This window comes from Perca flavescens, chromosome 21, assembly GCF_004354835.1.
Source record: "Perca flavescens isolate YP-PL-M2 chromosome 21, PFLA_1.0, whole genome shotgun sequence".
NCBI classification, from domain to species: Eukaryota; Metazoa; Chordata; class Actinopteri; order Perciformes; family Percidae; genus Perca; species Perca flavescens.
Genome location: NC_041351.1, coordinates 13,068,885 through 13,090,825, shown reverse-complemented (window position 1 = coordinate 13,090,825; position 21,941 = coordinate 13,068,885). Strand labels below are relative to the sequence as shown.

General features: G+C 39.5%; 1 protein-coding gene across 2 annotated transcripts; it reads right to left on the bottom strand.

The window, feature by feature from the left end:
- Nucleotides 1-249: 249 nt before the first annotated feature.
- On the bottom strand, nucleotides 250-21,298 carry gpam (glycerol-3-phosphate acyltransferase, mitochondrial). 2 transcript variants are annotated; one of them, XM_028567870.1, is made up of 22 exons: nucleotides 21,260-21,298; nucleotides 20,854-20,991; nucleotides 17,508-17,644; nucleotides 17,225-17,344; nucleotides 16,305-16,378; nucleotides 15,246-15,359; nucleotides 14,627-14,776; nucleotides 14,285-14,384; nucleotides 13,879-14,015; nucleotides 12,992-13,091; nucleotides 10,190-10,402; nucleotides 9,852-9,965; nucleotides 9,530-9,615; nucleotides 8,508-8,638; nucleotides 7,356-7,426; nucleotides 6,616-6,883; nucleotides 6,275-6,432; nucleotides 4,603-4,680; nucleotides 4,066-4,203; nucleotides 3,745-3,934; nucleotides 3,425-3,483; nucleotides 250-3,277 (listed from the first exon to the last, which is right to left on the bottom strand). In XM_028567870.1, the coding sequence occupies exons 3-22, from the start codon at nucleotides 17,589-17,591 to the stop codon at nucleotides 3,161-3,163; spliced, it is 2,502 nt and encodes an 833-aa protein (XP_028423671.1). In that variant the 5' UTR covers nucleotides 17,592-17,644; nucleotides 20,854-20,991; nucleotides 21,260-21,298; the 3' UTR covers nucleotides 250-3,160. The 2 variants fall into 2 exon arrangements, with proteins under 2 accessions (XP_028423671.1, XP_028423670.1); XM_028567869.1 differs by lacking the exon at nucleotides 21,260-21,298 and having other exon boundaries at nucleotides 20,854-21,125.
- Nucleotides 21,299-21,941: the final 643 nt, after the last annotated feature.

The following is a 21,941-nucleotide window of genomic DNA, read 5'->3' as shown; positions in this document are numbered from 1 at the left end:
AATTAAATGCTAAGAAGGACCTGCAAAAAACATGATTTGTCAAAACTGAGAGATTATGGTAGGGCAAATTTAACATTTGTAAAGAAACAAACTAAGAGGTATGAAAAAATATGGATGAAACAAGTGAACTACGTTAAATCAACTGAGGAAAACAAAAAGGTGTAATATCAAGAGTATTTATAACTGATACCCAAACATTTAATGTTCCACCTCCCACTGGAAAAAAAAAATGAAAGAAACAGAAGACACTGTTGTTAATCTATCATTAATTTATTTAAAAACAAAATCTAATGATGCTAATTGTGCTTTGCTCTGAGAAAGCAACAAAAAAGGTGACACTTGTTTTTAGTAGCTGGTGATTCTTCTTACAGTAACCACAAGTTCTCTGCTCGTGTTGTTTTTTCGAAGTTACAATCTACAGTGTTCTTTTGGATTTCCACACAAAATCATTTTTGTTAACATGCACAAAAACACAACCAAAGACCACTACAGTGCATTAAAAAGGCACCTGCTCCCCAGATACAGGCTTTTTTTTTTTTTTTTTTTTTTTTAAATCCTACAAAGTTACATAGTTGTAGAGGGATGTTGTTAATGCAGATTCAGTAGCAATGAGTCTCAACAATAATCACATTTCATTAAAAACTGTATCATGTCCGTACCGACTCCATCGAGTACTCTACAATATCACATTGACCTTTTTGAGGACAGATGAGATACATTCAAGAGGTAACAAGTTTAACTTTAGCTCCTATACAAACTATCTTTCTCGGCAACAAAATTCACACACTATATTGTAAAATACAATTCTCAGGTTAAGTAGAGTTCACATTAAAATGTCGATGATTAAAGGCGACCAGAGGAAACATGCAGTACAGTATGTAGAGTGGTTTTTATCTTGGCGGAGGGGTTCCTCAGCTTGGGGACTTATTTGTGGGCTCAGAAATGCTTTGAATGTAAATCAAATCACACTGATCACATTGCCATTTAAAAGACATACTTTTCTGTTCTTCAACATGCTGTGGTTGTCGTTCAGTTTTCATTTCAAGGATATTTCTTACACAGATTTGAAAAATTGCATGACAATATGCAGGTTTCTAATATTAAATAAAGCAAACATAGCATTTATATTAACTGTAACAAGCAGTGTTGTTGATCACTGTCAACAAGTCTTTCAGTATAAATATTAATTTAAATGTATACCATCAGTAACCCGATTTGTATTTAATTTTATTGCCCTGACAGATCAAGAATGTTGATTTCTAACATTCAAACAGTCTTCACATTATCAATCTGAGAAAATATTGTTAGCATTCCTTCTAATAATCCCAAAGATTCATCAAACCTACTCTGCCCTTCCAAACACACACTTTTTCAGTTGGTGTGCACTCATACACAAACATTAACTTAGATGTTGTACATTTATGTTCAATGCAAAATGTATTCAGATTCAGTATAACACACATACGACCAGACCTTCATGTCATTTTATAGTAAAAATAAAAACTGGGAAAGGTTCTGCAGATAAATGCACATGAACTGTGCAGTGAGGTTCAACTATCAGCTTTTAAATTTCACTCGTTTTATTTTGGTAGTTTGTCTGTTTTTGATTTTCATGATCAACACATTCGGTTACCAGAATTTTTATTCCCAACCTGCCTGACACCATTTTTTTTTTTTTTTTGACACATGCATTGTGGAATTATCAGGATCTACTTTCTGGTAGTTTAAAGTGTGTTTACGGAAAGTTCCCAGACTGTGTTTTGTGAATTAAGACAGTGGTGCTGAAACTTTGAAATGAAGCATTGAACCAACAACAATAAAGAATAGGTAAACCTGACAGTTAAGGAATATTATTTCATTTTCAGTCATCATACATTTAAAAGTAAACACATGACCTTTCATTAAATCAGCTACACAGTGGATATGTACCATTTATTTTTTACCACACTATGCAGTTCCTGTTTTAAGTATGCCCAACCATTAGAGCAGTGACGCTGAGAACGGCTTTCATTATACAGTGTGTTTATAATACAGGACAAAATGGTGGCGTTCCCAAATCTCTGCTTTCCCTGAAAGGCATGACCAAAGAGTTCTGAGCTTGTTGCATTTGAACGTACGTGGATGTAATGCCTGGTATTTAACTACTTTAAGTGCTGTGTAACATTCATTGAGAAGTGAAAAAGGTGTTACGCAAACACAGAGATCAAAGTCACTTTTCATCAAAACCCATGACGAAAGTGTAACTGAATGCACTTAGATATTAGTGGTTTGAATGCACTTAACTATAGATGCTTGAGATTTTAGGCTTTGACTGCAATGGACTTTCAACAGGTACATTTTGTGTTTGCCACGTAGATATTTTTGCACAGCCAAACTGATTTGCTGAAGTGTGAAGTATAACTGATCAAAGCTGTTTATAAAGGATTAGATTTTGACATTTAGTTTTGCAAATGAAAATTTGGATATGTACGCATTTTGCAGGGACAAATCTTATTTGATCTACTGTTCATTAGATAGAAAAGGTATTACATTTTTAAATTCCACAACACTAGAGTGCATGTATTTGAATGCACTACACATGAGTCTTCTGGCCTATGAACAGGGATTTGTTTTAAAAATTAGCATTTCATCAAACTACATTTTGACATGTTTTCTACTGTATGATTGTGGAGTGTATAACATAAAAATGCTTTTGTTGTGGATTATGTTTACCATTATTTTCAATGCATATTTTGCTTGTTAACTTGTATAGACGAAAGGCAGCTTGCTTTGTTCAGATTGCTGTAAAAGTGATTCTTATTTACTAACCTGCTTGAGTACATTTTCTGATCGTTTAAAATGTTGATCATATTAAAACCTCATGACTTCACTGGCAAAGTTCACAAAGATCAGATGATCCCTAGAGGTACCTCTTCAAAGAATGATACACGTGTTTTATCAGCTGCACAGTTCTAAGACCGGGAGTCATAGACTGGAACAAAAAGGGAAGACTGGCTTCAAGTCTCTTCCGGCTAACAGCTAACAGTTAGCGGCTGTTACGTGAAGGCACTTCCTGGTAAAGCTTTCCACAGAGTAGCACCTGGGATTGTTTAGAAGTAACCAGTAGAAGCCCTTTATTGGAAGGAGCCTGGGATCTGAGCTGGGCTGAAGGGTTTGTCGGTCACAGCAGGGTGAAACCTAAGATGTACTGCAGGAGTTTGTTCCGATTGGCCTGAGGTAGAAAGGTGCTGCTCAGCTCCAGAGTTGTCACCTCGTTCTCTCTTCTCTGCTTCAGGACCTACAGAAGATTACAACACAGAAAGCAAACTCAAGCTGGAGAAACCTGAACACAACCCAAACCCTACTTTCTTAACACTAAAGTGTCTTTTAATAACTGTAAGCAACACATCATGTGTTCATAAATTTGATATAAACACACTCTTACCCCAAGCTCTTTGAATGTCCTCACGGTGTTCTTAACCAGGTAATGAGTTGCACTTTCACCTGGAAAAACATTTGTTTTTACTAGTTAATTCGTAGTCTTCAGAAGTCACTTTCGCTGTGAGATATAGCATAAATCTAGTTCTAACACATTTGTTCCAGTAACTGTTAAAAGGTTTAATAATTAATTTTGTATTACAGAAGGATAAAACAGGTTATAATTACGCAGTGACTGTTTATTCCAAGTTGAAACTAAGCCTGGATGATGATTTTATAATTCTGTAATTTTCCAAAAGTGTATGTGGGGAAATATTGCAGTACTACCATAAGCAGCCACTCCTCTCTCTGTGCGGGTGAGCAGGTATCTGAAGAGCCTCTGGGTGTAGTCGGACTCAGCCATGGGCTGACTCAGACTGTGGACAAAGATGGCAGCGCCGCTGTAGGCCTCCAGCACCGGGCTGACAAGTCTCTGTAGGAAGACGAAGAACTCCTGGTGCTCTGTGGAAACGCTCACCTGAAACAGGGAAAGAAAAAGTCAGTGACTGGATGTTGCTCATTCAAACAACTTGAAAACCGTCCTAGAAGTTGATGCCATTGTGGTGGAGGTTCTGTTGTCTTTTTAGATATTTATTACTAAAAGTAGACCTTTAGGTAGCGATCTCTCTGCTCCTCTCCAAAGTCACTGTCCTCGTCCTCCTCATCGCTTCTCCAGGAAAGGGGCTCAGGGAACTTTTTGGGCCAAGGTTCCTCTGTGGGGCTGGGACTCAGTTCCTCTTGGTCCTCCTGTCACACACAAACAAAAACACACTAATTAGACCATCGGGGCTATGGAAAAGACCTACCACATATTACACATACAGTAGGCGATTATTCTTATATTCTTCACTGTTTCACATTACTAGATATAAAAATGATATGGGCAGTTAAAAATGGAATATTAACCATTTATTAGCACAACAGCATGTGCTCACAGCAGCATGGCCAACAACAATAACGGAGCCAAAGTTACCCACAATCCATCAGGTGTATTTTAACTACGGATCCTATAGTAGCCCAAAATGCACAACAATTATAGTTAACAGCACTTCCTGAGATGTTCCCCGCGAGTCAACTTCCAGCATTAGTCACAGTGGTTCTTTTATTCTTGTCCGTCACTAGTGAGGGTTGTATCTGTAAACTGACCTCTGCTACGTAGAGAACGCCATACTGGATCAGCCGGGTCACTGCATCATGAAAAACCTGGTAAATAGTCTGACAGGGCTGTGAGACAGACAGGAAGAGAGGGAGAGGCACTGTGAAACATGAAAACGAACCATGTGGATTGTCATATTCAAAATCTGTTTCAATCACCAATAGCATCAGGAACTAACAACCAAAGTTTACACAACTGATCAGTACTACTATGTGATCAGTTAGAGCCATTATTAATTGATTGATCACACAGTGACAGGATGCCTTTTATGTGCAAAGTATGATGGCATGAGGTCTGATGAAGATCAAATGTTGATATGGGTTGGTCATATGTTATTGTCTTTTCACATTTCACTTCAGACACGGCAAACAAGAAAAAAAAGGGACATAAAAGGGATTTGTCTTACAATACAGAGATGCACTTCAAAAATCTCCTGTTGCCACTGGACTCATTGTACTGTATAAAGTTTAGTAGGATGGTGACCCCTTCCAATATTTAAGCATTATTACTGGGTTCTCGCTTTCTGGCAGTGGGACTGTCCCTATGAAGACCGGTCTGATGTCTCCCCGCAGGTTTCTGCTACTTCATTCTCAGAAATTCACTGAGGATTTTGAATCAAATTTAAAAAATTCCCTTGGATTGGTGAATAGCTCAGTATACACCCCTATAAACATACAATCACTTGTTCAACTTGGCACTGATGGATAGAGTGTTTCTGGACTGGAGGGAAAGAGGGCTGTGTTGTATTGGTGAGCATTACATAGATAATAAATTTGCTTCTTTCTTTAGCTCCAAAGTATCACCAAAAACAGTTTTATCGCTACCTTCAAGTCAGGCATTTTGTACTGGAGCGTACCCCAAAATTCACAATCAAACTATAAAGTCACACTTTCTGTGATTTACTTCTCTCTCAGCCTGACTCAAAGCATTTGATCTCCTGTTTTGTCACTTTTACGACACCAGTAGAAGCCTTGGGTGCTCCGGTGTCAGTTGAACTGTGGGAGGAAGGTTTGTCCGCTATGCAGAGCTGGTCCATTAGCTCGAGATACAGATTAATTCCATTTCAAGCATTACTCTAAAACCAAACTTAAGATTTTTGAATCAGATTCCCCACTGTGTGACAGATGTGGTATCTCAGAAGGATCACTGTCACTTATTCTGGCACTGTCCAGTATTAAGTCATTTTTGGAGTGACATATTTAACTTTCTTTCCAAACAATGACCGATAAATATCCAGCCCGATCTAGCTATTTCTGGTTGCTCTGACAGGACGGAGGCCGTTCCTCCCCATCAGAAGCAAATTATTAGAGCAGACATGGTTGTAGCTAAAAAAATATATATATTACTTAATTGGGCGTCTCTACTGCCCCCATGTTTCAGGAGGTGGCTCAATGAAATGCTTTCTGGGGCTAGAATGGAACAGATTCGTTTTGACAGAAGGAATTCACAAAGTTACTTCTTGAAGGTGTGGAAACCATTTTTGACATTACTTGATGAGACCTAAATACTTGCACTCTGATATTCTGGCAGCTCTCCAACTGTGTGTTTTTGTTTTTTCTGTCCGTTTCTGCTCTATTTGATTGCTGTATTGTCTAGTTAATTGTGACTGTTGAGAAAATTCGAAAATTAAGTATTTAGATGGTGACAACGTGCAGGACTTACTGGTGCCACTGTCACCTCATTCACAAGGAAGTGCGAGAGCCCGGCGGCCTTGCGGATGAGTCTCTCCTGACTGAGAGGGAGGCTACTCGGACCATCGGGTGGGTGGTCAGACTCGGATTCTGCTACCAGCTCTCGCTGCAGTGACAGGATGCTGCAGGCTGGAGACAAAGCATTCAAATAAATTTGTGAAGAAAAATCTAGGCTTGGGAAAACTAGCATCTGACTGATGGAATTTAAAATGTCAACAGCAAAGTTCATCCACAACACACCGCTCAAGTCAAAGATCAGTGATACACCAGAGTGAGCACAGAACACAACAACAACATCTTGGCTCAACGTACCAATGATTGCATCAGAAATGAAGACATGGAAAAGGCAATTGCTGTAGAAGTTGAGCTCGAAAAGAGCTGGTACAGTTTGGCTGGGTGCGATGGTGAACTCTCCGTTGCGATTTGAACTGCTGGTCACATTGACGCAGTTTCCCAGCAAGTGGAGGGCACGCATGACCACATCCTCCGAGTTCCCCGAAAAGCCCAGATCAAAGTCCCGAGACAGGATCTCCTCCTTCATGTTGAAGAAGTCTTCCACCAGCTTGGACAGCACCACCCCCTGGAGCAAAGTGGAGGTAAAAACAAAGCTCAAAAAAAAAATGTGTGCGACTCCATAAGCTAATTAAAGCCAGGATTCAGTGCAACAAAATGCTAGACAGGGCTTGAGTTGGTTATATGCAGCATCGGCCAATTCCTGGAGCCAGGAAGACAATTTCAGTAATTGTTTTTCACTGTCAGCCACTTAGATCAGTGTGCCTGCAGAGGGCAGCGGCTCACCACTAATGTACAGATGATGCAGGAAGACCAAGATCTCCAACAGAGAGGGACATTCATTACTATAATGCAGAGGTATGTGACATTTGGATCACCTTGGTGTAAGGGAGGGAGCATGATGGGCAAGAGCAGGATGAACAGCAAAAAAAAGAGACAGACAAAAAGGAGGAGTAAAATGTGAGGAACAGGGGTGAAGAAAAAAGTTTTTTTTACCTGCCGTAAACATAGAGGAGGACATGAAAGACAGCCAGACTTACCTGTCTGTGTCTGTACAGCAGCAGACAGGCTACGATGTGGGTAGACATGATCGCTGATGACTTATTAGCCGCTGTGATAGAAACAAAGACAATATAATGAGCAACACACTGAAAACATTATCAATATCATTATTAATAATATATATTTTATAATTTACAAGACAGAAAAAAAAGTGCTAAGCTGTTAAGCACTTGACCCGAAGTCTTGAATGTCCGTCATTGGTGGGGATTATGGCAACAACTAAAACTGTATGTACAGATGGGACTAGTTGACAATCTATGACTAACCATATGTTACATATTTTAAATATTATACATTTATTCAATCTAAAAGAGTTGATTACATAAGATCAGGCAGACAGAGAAAATACTGTAGTGTGTGCTTGTGTGTGCGCATGGCTTAGGACAGAGGTTACTAGTGGTCATTTTAAGCACAGCTCAAGATCAGGGGTGTAAAGCCTGTGAGCAGTGGTACTGCATTCCTCCCTACTTGTGCTTCTTTATCCCCCACCCCCTTATCCTATTGGATGAAAACAACATGCCATCCAGTAGGAAGTTTTGTGATTGGCTGAGAGCAAAAAACAAATGGGCCTAGCTAGTAGAATGCAGCTGCATGAGCTGGGAAGAACCGGTTTCTGTAGTGCTACCCTCACGGCAAAAAAAAAAAAAAAAAAAAAAAAAAAAAAAAAAAAAAAGAGAGACCCCAGAGGGATGTGAAGCGGATGGACTGATGCTGTGCTGTGTGGAATTTCAATTAATGGAGGCAGTATGATGGATAGTATTTCATGTGTGCTGCAGGTGCACTTTTAACACAGAATGAACATGAGAACCATGTGCAGAAGAAGGAGATAAAAGAGGAATGCCTAATTAAGCAGCAAACGTGCCGTAGTATTTACAATAAATGAGATGTGATAGTGACATAACAAATTTATGTGGCATCCTGTTTGGAAGACTGAATAGGATGCATTGTGATGATTCATGACCTTGGTCACATGTCAGTCTTACTTGAGGTCTTTCTTTACTACAGACAGCTTAAGTTAACAAACTGGAGTTTCTTGGTGAAGCTGATAATTATCCTTTAATGTCATATGCAACAGAGCTATATATAGGGTGTAGTTAATCCACTGGCTGTGTGGTTTGTGAATTTCTTACTGAAGAGGACGTGCTTGGCCAGGTTGTTGATAAGTTGTCGCCTTGAGATGTCATCGGGCAGCTCTCTGTTCAGCTGCTGCTCCTCCTCCTCCTCCTCCTCCTCCTGCCTCTCAAACAGCTGAGCATCAGGTCTGGACGAATAACAACAACTCAACATGTAAACATAAATATTGATAATTGTCTTGTTAGGTCAGCTTGATACGGTATGAATAATACACCAGTTAATTTCACAAATGAATTTCCTTCTCTTGTTTAACAGGTGTTTGAGTAAAATGATTTAAACCACCAAATATAAGTTTTTATATAATATTGGATAATAGTTTAGAAAAACATGACATAACTGCAAATAGAAGGGCACCAGAAAGGCTTGAGCCTGCCCTATGTACTACTTTTCTGCATGATGGCTTTATGCTGCAAACAAACTGCCTCTTGTGTTTTTAAATCAACACTAATCTGAACTGAAGTAAGCTTAATAGGTTTCCAAATGTGATCATTAAATTACTGTTGCCCTCCTGAACCTCTGGCTCTTTCAGCTCACTTACCATTTCCTTTTATTTCTAGGCTTGTGGCACAGTCATTACATGTCTCAGCCAGCCATAATATATATTTTCAAGACAGGCTACTATTTAGCATGTGAGTGTTACTATACATGATGTAGGGCACTTTTTATGAAACAGTATTTGCAATTTGTCTTTTCAGTCAGCTCTGCTGGCGTGAGCTTTGAACCTGTGACACGAGACCAGCTGGGATGGAGCGCCGCTGTCCTTGTTGTTGTACTATATGACTGTATCAGTTATCTTTGAAAGGAAAGCGCTGAACTGAAATGACCCCTGTCAATGCTTGCTCAGGCGCTGTGCTCGGTTGTCAGATAACAGATCCTGCTGTCAAGCAGCAGGAGGAAGAAGTCAAGTTTGGACGGGACAGTTCATAATATTACAGGTGGGGATGTGGAACTGCTGGTTTGTGAACAGAGGAGGATATAACTGATTGTTAGAGTGGGTTGTGTGTGTATTTGCTCTTACTGTGCAGAAATAATGATGGGCATCAAGGTGTGCTCCAGGGACACTTGTGGTGGAATATGGCGGCTTCTCTGGGAGTCCATGTACTCCTACATTTGACACACAAAAGTTTCATTACAAATACAAACTCAGCCATAGATTCTTTCTTTAATGAAAAGGTTGAGAAACCAAAAGAAAGCATGATCTTTCATTGTAAGATTCCTAAAACGCTTTTTAGCGCTTTAAAATCAAGAGTGATATCTGAAATCTGCTAAAGCTCTGCATGTGGTCACAACAGCTGTAGTTCTATTTGTATGAAAGCTGATATAAACCTGTGATCAGTCACCTTTAGGGAGAAGGGCTGGTTGAAGTCAACTCTGACGCAACCGTAGTTCTTCCTCAGCATCCTAAACACTCCACATGCTATTCCCCACAAACTCTCATTCTTCTTAGGTTTGCCCTGGTGGGATTGAGAAGTTCAGATGGTTACAATGTAGACTTGATAATCATAACAACATATTTAAGTTATCTAACCTACCCACGACAAACAACATTTTGTCACCTCCTTTCTACAGCTACAATTTCGCAAGCCAGAGCTACTGTATAATATCTATTCTATTTCTTTGAATGAAAGAAAACACCTTTGTTGCCAAAACAAAAAACAGACGTCACCCAAGCACTTACCAGCTGCTCGCTATTGTAGTTTCCCTCAAGAATACGGTCATAAGAGATGCCAACTGGCACCACCAGTACGTCTGCAATCGACCCAGTGCACATTGTGTCCACCACGATGGACAGCATGCCTGCACGCGCTGTAGACGGCTTACCGCTGCGGGAGCGGGTACCCTCTAGGTAGACCTCCAAAAACTGCTGCTGACGCAACAACTCCTCTGTATACTGAAGGAAGATTGATGAAACAGAATAATGTTGAAGTGAGAATGGTGAAATGAAGATGAATGATAAAAGGTGGCACAGGATGGCAAAAGTTAGAGAAATGTGCAAATTACTTTTGATGAAATGCAATTTGCTGCAAAGTCTTTGACATTTAAAAAAAACAACATTGACTCCGTTACAAGGTAGAGGGTCAAGTAAAGTGAACCCTGAGCAGCTGCTGCGTATGCAGCCCGAATACAAGTTCAAAGTAGGTGGTGGTCACAGACAGTTTGACCGCCAAACACACCGCAGGGGACTGGACACGTGCCAAGGCAGCCATGTTGTGTAACAGTATCCAGCCATGGATGAGTACAGCTGCCTCTTGCTATGTAGACACTTCTGAGAAGAGAAACTTTGTCCTGAAATGGAATCTGGGCTGTTGCATTGAGAGTGAGAGGTTCGGCATTCACCGGGGCGACCAAAATTAGCAACACATGGCTTTTTTTTAATGCCTGTGAGGGAGTTTGGTTGATTACATTTCTGTGAGTGACACAGGCATGCCAGATTAAATTTACATCTGCTACCAAATTTAAGTACTATGTGGTTCACTTGAATGGTCGGTTTGGTGGAATATTGGTAATACAAATGGATAAAATGTATGTCATGCTTTACAACAGTTGCTCATGTCTTAAGCAGATACCTCTTATCTTATGCACAATGCCTGCCACAGTTTGTTGCTTTCATTACTCTCACAGGGCTCAACCCTAACCTTTTTAAAGTGGTTGCTGGCTTGACAACCAGGCATCAGCTTTTGGTTGCCGAAATTGACAATACGGTTGCCATGTTTTAAATTGCCTTAATTTGGAGAAATTGATTTCTTATGTAACTATACCACACATTTTAATAATGAAACAATGAGATAATGGCTTGCAATATAATTTCCCATCCCTCTCAAATAGGGGGGAATTGAAATGATTCTTAAAAATGCAATCACTTTTAACAATAATTACTTCTTTCACCAGTAAATTGCTGTTAAAAAGACAAAAACAGATGAGAAAAGGGTATTGGCCCACAAGGCTTACCAGTTTTAAGTAAACACAACATTTAGTCACTCATAGGCCGTTAAAGAAATGGACCAACAGATCCCGTTGCTCTGGACCAGTGAAGGCTATTAGAAGCACTTTTCCAATGATGGCTGACCGTTACTGCGCAGCCACCAACTGAGCTCGAAGACGTAGATGTGACGTGAGCAACCTGTCTGAAAGTTGTAAGTCTTCTGGTAGCTGTGCCAAGAGAAATCTCAATCATGCCCAATCTTGCAGAGACGGAGAGCGTTAGGAGATAACATAGGCACAGGCTAATTGCTAACTAAGTTGCGTGGTTATGACACAATCGTTAGCCTATTTTTATAAAAACGTCTGCTACGGAGCCATAACGTGAGATACAAGGTAATGGAGCCTTTTATACATTGTCGTGTTTCTTTAGAAATAAACAATGGACAAATAAAGTATTTAAACGCTTCATATGTAAAGTTATTCGCTGTCAAAGTGACGTCAAAATGAATGGCAGTCAATGGAATGCTAACGGCGGGTAAGTGCTTGCTAGCATCAAAATGGCGCCATAGGAGGTATGGGTTATGGAAAGAGGCTTACCCCTTTGGTCAAGCCCCGTCTCAACCCAAAAACACAAATTAGCAGCAATTCTCAACTGTGACAGACTGGTACAATTAAGTAAATCCACTAAGCAGCCTAGCTTTTTTGTAGAAAGCACTTTTAGAGACTTTGTGCTACAAGTAGCGTATGAGGACAAAGCATTAATATTAACATTAATAGTCATTAACATTCGTTCTACTTCAGGTTTTCAAATTAGCGAAAGCTTGTTAAGCCACATTATCCAAATACTAACAAAAGGTTTAGATTCCAGATTTAATCAGCCTCTAATTTCTAATTCAAACTGATTGAAAAAGGGGTTTGCACTGGTGAATTTCTTGAGATGCAATATGCACACAAGGGTGGAAATACATTTAGCGTCATAGTTGGAAAGATTTAGAATACATCGACAATGGTCCTCAAAAACAATATGTCAATCACTTAACAGACATTTTTGGGACATTTGATAGGCCAAACAATAGATCACTAAAATTATTATGCTTTAACCGAGGCCTAACCTAAACTCTAACAATCATAGGAGGCAAAGCTGTGACCATCTGTAAAGTAGTTAGCAACTAATAGAAACCTACCTACGGTCCCAACAGAGACAAATTGACATTAATTGTATCTAGGTCAGTGAAGAGGAGAAAAGCATAAGCCAAACACCATCTTAATGTTGCAGCATAAGTGCTACAGAAGGTGTTTAAACACTGCTACAGAATAGTAATAGTGTCTAAGTAACTTATTTAAAAAGGCCAATTGAAAACCTGAAAATGAAAGAAAAAGAAAGCACTAACATCAGGTAACAAAGGCTTTTAACTCTCCCTGTCGATCACTTAGGAATGAAAAGAGCAAACCGAGCAGAAAAGCATAAAGAGAGCCTGCAGTTACATAATAAACCCTGGACACACACACGGACACACACACACACACACACACACACACACACACACACACGACTTACTGCATGTAAGAGTGATCTGTACAAAATGTCTTTCTTTCCATCCCCCGTCTCCTCCATTCTGCGTCGTATGAAGAATCCTCCAAGTTTACGGATAAGGGTGCTGACATGAGAAAAATAGAAAGTTTCAAGTGGCTTCTGTGCACAGCTTTATACACTGGCAGCAGCTGTGTCCTCATCATTTTCAGTTGGCTGGTTGGTAGTCAGTAAAAACGACATGCCAATAATTTGGATTATGGCGTCACTGTGATTAAGTATCACTGTACTGTAGGGATTCCTCTTTAAAAAATGTGATTATTCGGTCTGGACTATTCAATGGGATTTAAACAAAAAAAAAATGCTGCCGACAGCTGAACATGACAGCTATAATGTAGAATAAGCCAGTTTGCATCCAAGTCCTGCCTTTTCTCATAGATTTCTACAAATTTTGGTGCTGAACCCGTCAGTTGTGTATCTCTCTATAACACACTTTTTGCTTTCCTTTCACTTCTTCATTTTCTTAATATTTCCTCTTCTGTACCCTGTCACTAGGTGTGTTCCTGTTCACGGTAACCATAGCTCAGGTTGGTACTTCTGGGACCTATATCACATGCACCCATGTACTATAGAAGATCCGTTTTAGAACCTCAAAATAATATCTGAAGCAGGATAAAAACAGGTTCACCACCTGTTTTCTGGCTGGTTTCCTGGCTATTAATATTCTCCAAATGTAAAAATCAGTCTCAATCTTTAGTCTCACTCTTTAGTTCAGTTTTAATTCCTCTCTGATTTATTTCCAAGGAATTCCCTTTCTTCTGACATCAAACTGATCTCTGCGTTTTCACTTACACAGAGCAGAAATGCTCCTTATTGCCAGATCAAACCTGACATGAGGCTTTGTAGGATTTTACCTGAGGATAGGGATGCTTAGGTTGTTTCCAGCAGCGATGTGTGGAGCTTTGATGTTGTGACAGAACAGGATCAAGGTGATGAGCAGGTAGTCAATGTGGGATTTGTGAACAGGAAGGAAGACCATGGGCACATTTTGCTGTAAAGACGAGACATAGATGATTTTTAAATTAACACAGATAATTTCTCAGTGCAGATGGAACTTCTAGTTTAAACAGTGAAAGTGGATATGTCATGTATATGCATCCATCAGAAAAGTATAGTGATGATAAATATTTGAGTGGTTCCTGTTAGACAATGTGTTTAGCTGTCACAAATATGAGGACAATATGCTCTGAAAACACCTTTGCACAAGTTGTGGAAATCATGCTGTGACAGTAGAATTCATTTTGTGTGGTTTCTGCAGACCTCCGTAGCAGCTTTCTTGACCATTTCCAGCTGGCCCTTGTGGATCTGGATGCTCCAGAAGAAACCATTAAAGAGCCTTAGGAGGACCCACCCTGTCAGCCTAAACATAAAGAAAAGTGTGAGAAGATGTGCAACAGAAACAAAGAGTCCAAAACTTTAGCTGTGGCAGAATCTAATCAATTTTAGTGTAAGGGAACATAATGTAAGGCATACAGTAAAGCCACACACATAATGTGTACTTATTCTAGTAATGTGTTCTAATATTCTCATACTGTAAGCCCAGCAATATCAATCATTGACTGAAAAGCAAGTTAGGTGAGATTTCCAGTATACACCTTGTACCTGATAAAGGATGGGGAAATGTTGGCCACCATCTCCTGAAGGAAGGCCCTGGCTTTCTGCTTGACTTTACTGATGGCTTTGTGCTCCTGGCCAGGCTGGCTGGCTGCAGCATCCAAATCTGTGGCTACCGTCACAATAGCACTCTCCACTCTGCCATAGACCAAAGCACAGGACAAAAAAGTGGACACAAACCTAAATGAAGTTTTATTCCATCTTGGCCCTTTAAGGAATAGCAACGGCAATAGGGAAAAGAATAAGAACAAAATAAAAAAGGGAAAAATAATACATTTAAAAAATATAAAATATACTAATAAATAAATCAACAAATACAAGAGAAAATTAAATGAAAATGCTTTTAATTATACTTTTATATATTTGTCTTTATATTTCCACATTTTTATTTTCTTATTTATTCTTAGAATTTTTTTCTCTTTATGTTTCCAAATGTTTTGTTTACTTATTTATTCTTTCATTTATTCCTCTTTATAATATTCTTTTACAGATTTATTTATTTTTTTAAATGGCACTCTTATGACTCCATTACTACATACTCTCATGATGCGCAGTTGCACTTTGATGACACGTTCCAACAAATGTGTCACGCTACACCGACCGTTACCTGCTGTTGTTGAGCACGTTGTCCACTACGTTCCTGGTGAACATGTCCTTGTTGACATCTCTCTCCATGACAAACAGCACATAACTTAACCTGCGCGCCAGCCAGCCCCGCTGTCTGCATGAGCACACAGACACAAATGTGCACCAATTTATACACAGAAACATGTAAAGAAGTGAACACATTCTCGTATATACTGTATACATGGCTACACTAACAAATGCATTGACATATTTTTTTATAGAATATGTGATAATAAATATCGGTGAAATTTTTTTATCAAAAACTGCATGCATACTCTCACATTATACAAGGTTCATCTTTTTTTTTTTTTGGAACGAGAGATCAGCTCTGGCTGACTTTATCCATTACACACAGTTTTCTTACAACAATGGCTGTTTTGAGTTCATTTTCCCCCACTTTGCTGAGCTTATACATGACACAATACCGATTGTGTCAAAACTACACAGTGCCATCTTGTCCATATTGACTTCAGCCCATTTTGGCTCTGAAATGTCTCGATCTACATGCTAATACAATGCAGTTATTTGTGCGCTATTTGGAGCATGATGGCAAACAGCCTTCATAAAGGTGGCCTTATTCCAAAGGATTGACTTGGACTTCAAAAAAGCAAAGATTCACACCAAGCTGATGTTCATACTGGTTGGGGTTGAGGTATTAAGGTGTCTTACTGAGTTTTGCCTGCTCAGGTCAGTCACTGGATGCATGTGTCAGGTGTTCACTGACTTTAAATTATTCATCTGTCTCCCTTTCCGCTGTTTCCTTGCCATTTATTATACACAGGTTGTTAGGAGGGCCAGCGCCAGCCTGCACTGTATTGATTGTACTATACAGAGGGAGATAAAGCTTTTGCTCTTGTTGCAAGGTGCAAAGGGCATTTAAAGCATAATCAGAGGACAAATCAGCAAATGAAAGCCAACCAGCTCAACATGTAGTTTTCAAAGTTGAATATTTTCCTCTGGCCAGGCTAATAGGACTGCTCAGAGCAAAATACTGTGGAATAAAGTGATACTTTAATGGAGTAGATTTTGCTTTCTTTACCTGGTGTGTGTCTCATTAATGTAGATGACGTTGCGCAGTCCCAGAGATGGAATACTGGAGTTGAACAGTTTGTCCTGGGACCGAAACAAAAATGATTATTATTATGAGGAAGAAGACAGCATCAACATAACTTCAACTAAGAGCTTTAGAGACAGCGATGGCTTTGTACATTTGAGGAATAAACACAAAAAGGTATATTGTATTTTATTTTGTTGTCTTTGACTGGAATCCAGATGAGCAATCCTTACAGAGCTAACCAAGCTGGAGTTATCAAGGTCTCAACTAGAGATACTATGCCATACCGGCCTAACAGTTACACGCTAATGCAAAACTCATTTTCTTGTTACAACTGCTGTGTCGTCAAACAGCTACAATGAATTGATTTTGGCAGGTTATGTACGCTAGGGCTGGGCAATATGATGATATGTACATTTTTTTTTTCTTTCTATAACATTTCTATCGCAATGTCAAAAATCCAGTGACCTAACAGCATTACGGCAACATTTATGTCATTTGGACAATGCTTTACATTCTGGCCCTTGCACGTTAAGTTCAATTTGCACTAAAGTTCTTAATAAAATGAATAAAACACTCAGTACTTCTCATTTGTCAAGTATTTAATTCACACAAGTATACAAAAATAGGCTTTACCATGTGGTTATTTCATATAGACTATTTATTGAATTACAAGAAAACTTGCTATATTGTGATATACATCGTTATGGAGATATGAAATGATCTCTATCAGGATGGAATATTTTGGCCATATCGCCCAGCCCTAATGTACGCTACATACTGATCATTTTCTCCTTAGTTATAAACAATTACATTAGATTAAAAAAAAAAAAAATACCCTGGACCTGACTTGAGTCTAGCAAATGAACTCATGTTAGAGTTAATTAGGTGTGGTACAACATTACCCAGCTCTGCGGTGTACAGGAGTGACAGCAACGGCCCACAAAGGGCCTCTTTCTGTTCAGCAGGCCTTCCTTCCACGTGCTGGCAACACAGCGCAGCACCGAGGGGCTGGTGCTGCGGTCCTTGAAACACATCGACACATAAAAAACACATTGAAGGTAAAGGAAAAACTAACACAACTATTGCTGAGACAAGATTAAACATTCTATGATCTGACAAGATGTGTAATGCTGATCCTACTGTACAATGGCATAATGAAGATTGTTGGTCTGGTCTGTGGCTTACCGAGTCATCATTGGGATGTTTCCAGCGGTTACACCACTGCTCTCCGTTGTTGACCTGCAGCAAGAAGCCATCTGACAGCTCCATGTTCTCTGCTGTCCTTTCCTCTCCCTCCAGATCACACACCACTAGCTGGCAAGCTGTCAAGACATGGGGATATCACAAGGTTACATTTTAAATGATTTTAATGCAGCCATCACTCCTGGCAATATGTATTTTTTTATTTTATAAGCAAAAGTACTGTCTATTAATTTACCTTCCATAAAACAATATCCTAATTTACTTCAATAAGATCATACTTCAAAATGGACCACATGAGCATCTAAACAACAAACTACTGACACACAAAAGGCAGATTATTGCAGATTAACTGAATTGCAAATTTTGATTTAAAATCTACATATTTATTTTGAAGATGATCTACAATTCCTACACATTCAATGCAAAATCTATTATAAACCACATGGTTGCTAGGGCTGTCCTCGACTAAAGAAATTCTTAGTCGACTAACACTTATAGGATTTTGTCGACTAATCGATTAGTTGATTTAATTGACAGAGTTGTGCGCTTTGAGAGGTGGTTAAGACTAGAAAAGCACAATATAAATGTAGTTAATTAACCATCTGTAAAACTGAGTTTCTCCACAATTAATCCTGCAAAAGCACCACTTTAAATCTTGTGTTTACCATAAATTTCTTGGAAATAAATAATTAAGCATGAATAAGCATAAAAAATGACTAATTGACTAAAGAAATCTTAGTCGACTAAGACCAAAACGACCGATTAGTCAACTAATCGACTAAGAGGTGGCAGCCCTAATGATTGCTTCAGATTTCTTTAATACAAATATATGGCGCTGTAATGCATCTCTCCACAAGCTGCAACATCTGCCTCTGCTCTGCATGAGCATGAACCAGGTGTTACCAGCCTCACTTCCAACAGGAAAGCCAGAGAACATAGATGCCTCTAGCTAAAACAATGTGGGCCACTCACACACACTATGCATCACCCTGCTAGTATGAGTTGTCTCAACTTAACACCTGTTTGATCCAGTTAGGCCACATTTTCTGAGTTATGTCAAGGAGGGTTACAGATTCTTTCACCCGTTCAAAGAAACTTTTTGTATATTTGTCAGAGGCCACCTTTACGGTTTTGGGCAATACAGACATGGCAAAAATATAGAGTATAGCAATTGCCAAATAAAAGTAGTTATTAAGTATTGAACTCTACAGCTTCAGCTACTTAAATGAAATGTTAAAATCAGGAATAACATATGGCGAGGCTATTTCTCAAGCCAACGGGAATACATTTTTCTAATATGGGTTGTTATTCCTCTTTGCTTTGTTTTGTCTGCAGATGTTTTCTTATACTTTTGTGTTTCAGATGTGGTATAATAGATTGATATTTTGTGAGGATGTTTTGAAGATTAAAACCCTACAATACTTTTTATGACCACTGGTCCTGCACTATATTGGTTACTGTCTGGTTAACCTTTTAGTACAATGGAGGTGTGCAGTGTCTGGCCCCAAATACCTACAAGGACAATGAAAAACTTTGACATTGTCACAGTCTGCTGTTGTTTCTGCAATTGAACAATTTGAACAACTGAAAAACAGTACATGTAGAGTACAAAAGCCTGGAGAAACAAGGACAAAGTACAACGAGAGGGAGTACAAAGGTAATTAACAGAAAACACCATGGCCAGTGCCTCTGATTTGTATTTGTGTAAGTTAAGGGGCAGTGTAGCTACATTTTCCTGTGAATATTAAGTCTAAGGGGGACGGCATACATGCAGGCCACTTGGCTGAAATGTTCCTGCCTATCCAGTCCAGCAGCAGATGAATGCCCTGAAAGCCATTGTCCTGTTGGGGTGGTAGTAGGTGATACGCACACTGATGAGGGAAATTGGGTTTACAAAGGGGTCAATGACCGAGAGTACTGTACTTGATAGGGTGACTTTGTTGGAAGCAAAACAAAGAAGTTAAATAATGAGGACCTTGGGGGATTAGGTAACAGGTGAAGGTAGCCATAATGAATTATTAGCACTTCTATGCAAGTAAATATATTGGCTAATGTAGAGTATTAAGGCTATATTGTCACTTGTGTCACTGTCTCTTTCAATTACTAATTTTACAATGATGAAACACACAACAAAAACAAAACATGGCAATAGCACAATTTGCTAACTATCAAATTATACTGTGTGTGTGTGTATATATATATATATAAAAATGAGTATTCATTTTAAAATCTCTTATCAGTGGGGACAGCCCATCTCCCACCTGATCACATTCTTCTATAGAACTGTGGAGTCCAGGAACCCCCAGGGGTCCTTGATGAGGATTCCCAGGGTTCCCCAGCTAAAGGGGAATCACTATAATTCCATCCATAAGTAACAAAATGACATAATGTATGACTATTTTGGTCATGGGTTTCATACACTTTTTGTAATAAAACATGTAAAAGCAAAAACACTATCAGATGGGGGACCCTGGCCTGGAACAAAATCTAATCAAATGGAGGTCCATGGTCCAATTTGTGTCAGTTTAAGGGTCCTTGACGTGAAAAGGTTTGGGAACCACGGTTTTAGATGACAAAAAAAAATCCCTGTTTAGATACACAGTACACAACTAGGTTAATCCGCTTCACACGCTCCAAGCTGTCTGCAATATGCAGGTCAAACAGGAGAAGTCTCAGTGTGACAGATGGGGTGTGAAGATAGTGCAGACAACAATGGCACAAACCAGGCAGCCGGGTGTCTGGTTTGGCTACAAAGTAACACCTATTTGTTTGGCTTACACAGCAATCTCTTCATAATACCTTGTAAATGGCTTTAGTTGGGCTATTTGAAGGTTCGTGTTAAAATTAAACCATGACCTGTGCAGTTTCTGACACCGTGCAGGTTTTGTCTCGGCACATTGTGTGGCACGCTGTCGAGTCTCATATGGCTAACCTGACGTTATGGCTTAAGGGGCTCGCGATATCTAGAATGGAATCCATTTAGCCTAATGTCTGATGCGTTCATGAGCAAGCAGTTAACATCACATTCGTTTATGTCGCTGAAGCAAGCCATGGTTAGATGTAAAATGTAATCACAAGTGTCCTCTTGAACTCAATGTCAATGTAAAGTTAACTGGACTTCAGGTTATACCACTAAAATAATGGCCCGAATGTGATTAAGCCTCCACCACTCACAAATGTCTCAACGAGGTCGTGAGCTAGCTAGCTAGCTAATGTTACTATCATTTTATATTTGTTTAGCATGCAGTTATTGTTTCCATGACAATACACGCGCGCCATTAGTACAGTTACTCGTTGGCGACATAGCTAGCACTAGCTCGCTACTTACCTTGAATATTTTGTGACGCTGACTCATATCTCAAAAATGAACTCGTCGACAAAACTGCATCCAGCCGTTGGGCTCTTTAGTGCCCTTGTGTCTCCCCACAAGAGCTCCACTCTCCTCCAAAGAACGGACGGCACAGCTCTGACAGACAGAAATGTGTCACAGGAGACAGGAGCACTGTTATTTCAATCTCGCTTAGCCAGGCCATCCACACACTGCGGAGTGGAGGAGGGTCTGGCTACTCCACATAGCATTTCGGGATGGGAGAAAAACGTGCTGTGGTTTATTTCTTTAAACCAATCACAATGGTCATGGGCGGCGCTAAACTCTGCACGGAGCCGCTGTAAAGATAGTCATGCAAGAGAAAACTCTGATTGAGCAGATGGTCTAGCTAGCAGTCTCAATTTACCATGCACGCAGCGATCTGAGGAGCAGTCAACCATTGTCCTCATAAATCCACCGGAGTTTAAAATTCGAACACAAAGAAAGTGGAAGGAGACGGACATCCATGCATCCGGCGGAATTTCCTGCCCGGAGCAATCCCGGAAGTGGAACGTCAAGGATATAGACCTTCTTATATAGACGATATAGGCCTATAGATAGACCGATATAGACCTGTTATTTTGATACAGCGGCTAACTGCCAGCAACCAGGAGAGGGCAGCAGCACTGCACCAATAAGACCACTATGCATTGGTTTTTCAGCTGCGACACTGCTTGAATAGTGTCTGTTTTTCCTTTGTGACATTAGGCATATAGCTGTGTTAGTATATGTTTCAAACATGAACTGTAAAAAAGCAAAGGTTTCAATCATACTCCAGCGCTAGATAAGACTCAAAAACAGGGTCAAAATTCGTAGGCAATGTGTGTGTCCATCGCTCAGATTTTGTGAAACGTCACACCTCCACAACATTTAATTTATTTATTTTTTATTCATGCACACAATAATTCTGCAGCTACAAACATTTTACCTGTGCGAATTATATCTGTATGCACAAAAGTGTTTCACACATGCACACATAATTTCACAAGCTCAAAATATATGGCCCCATTTGATTAAAAAAACGAACTAAAATGTTTCAAATTGTATTA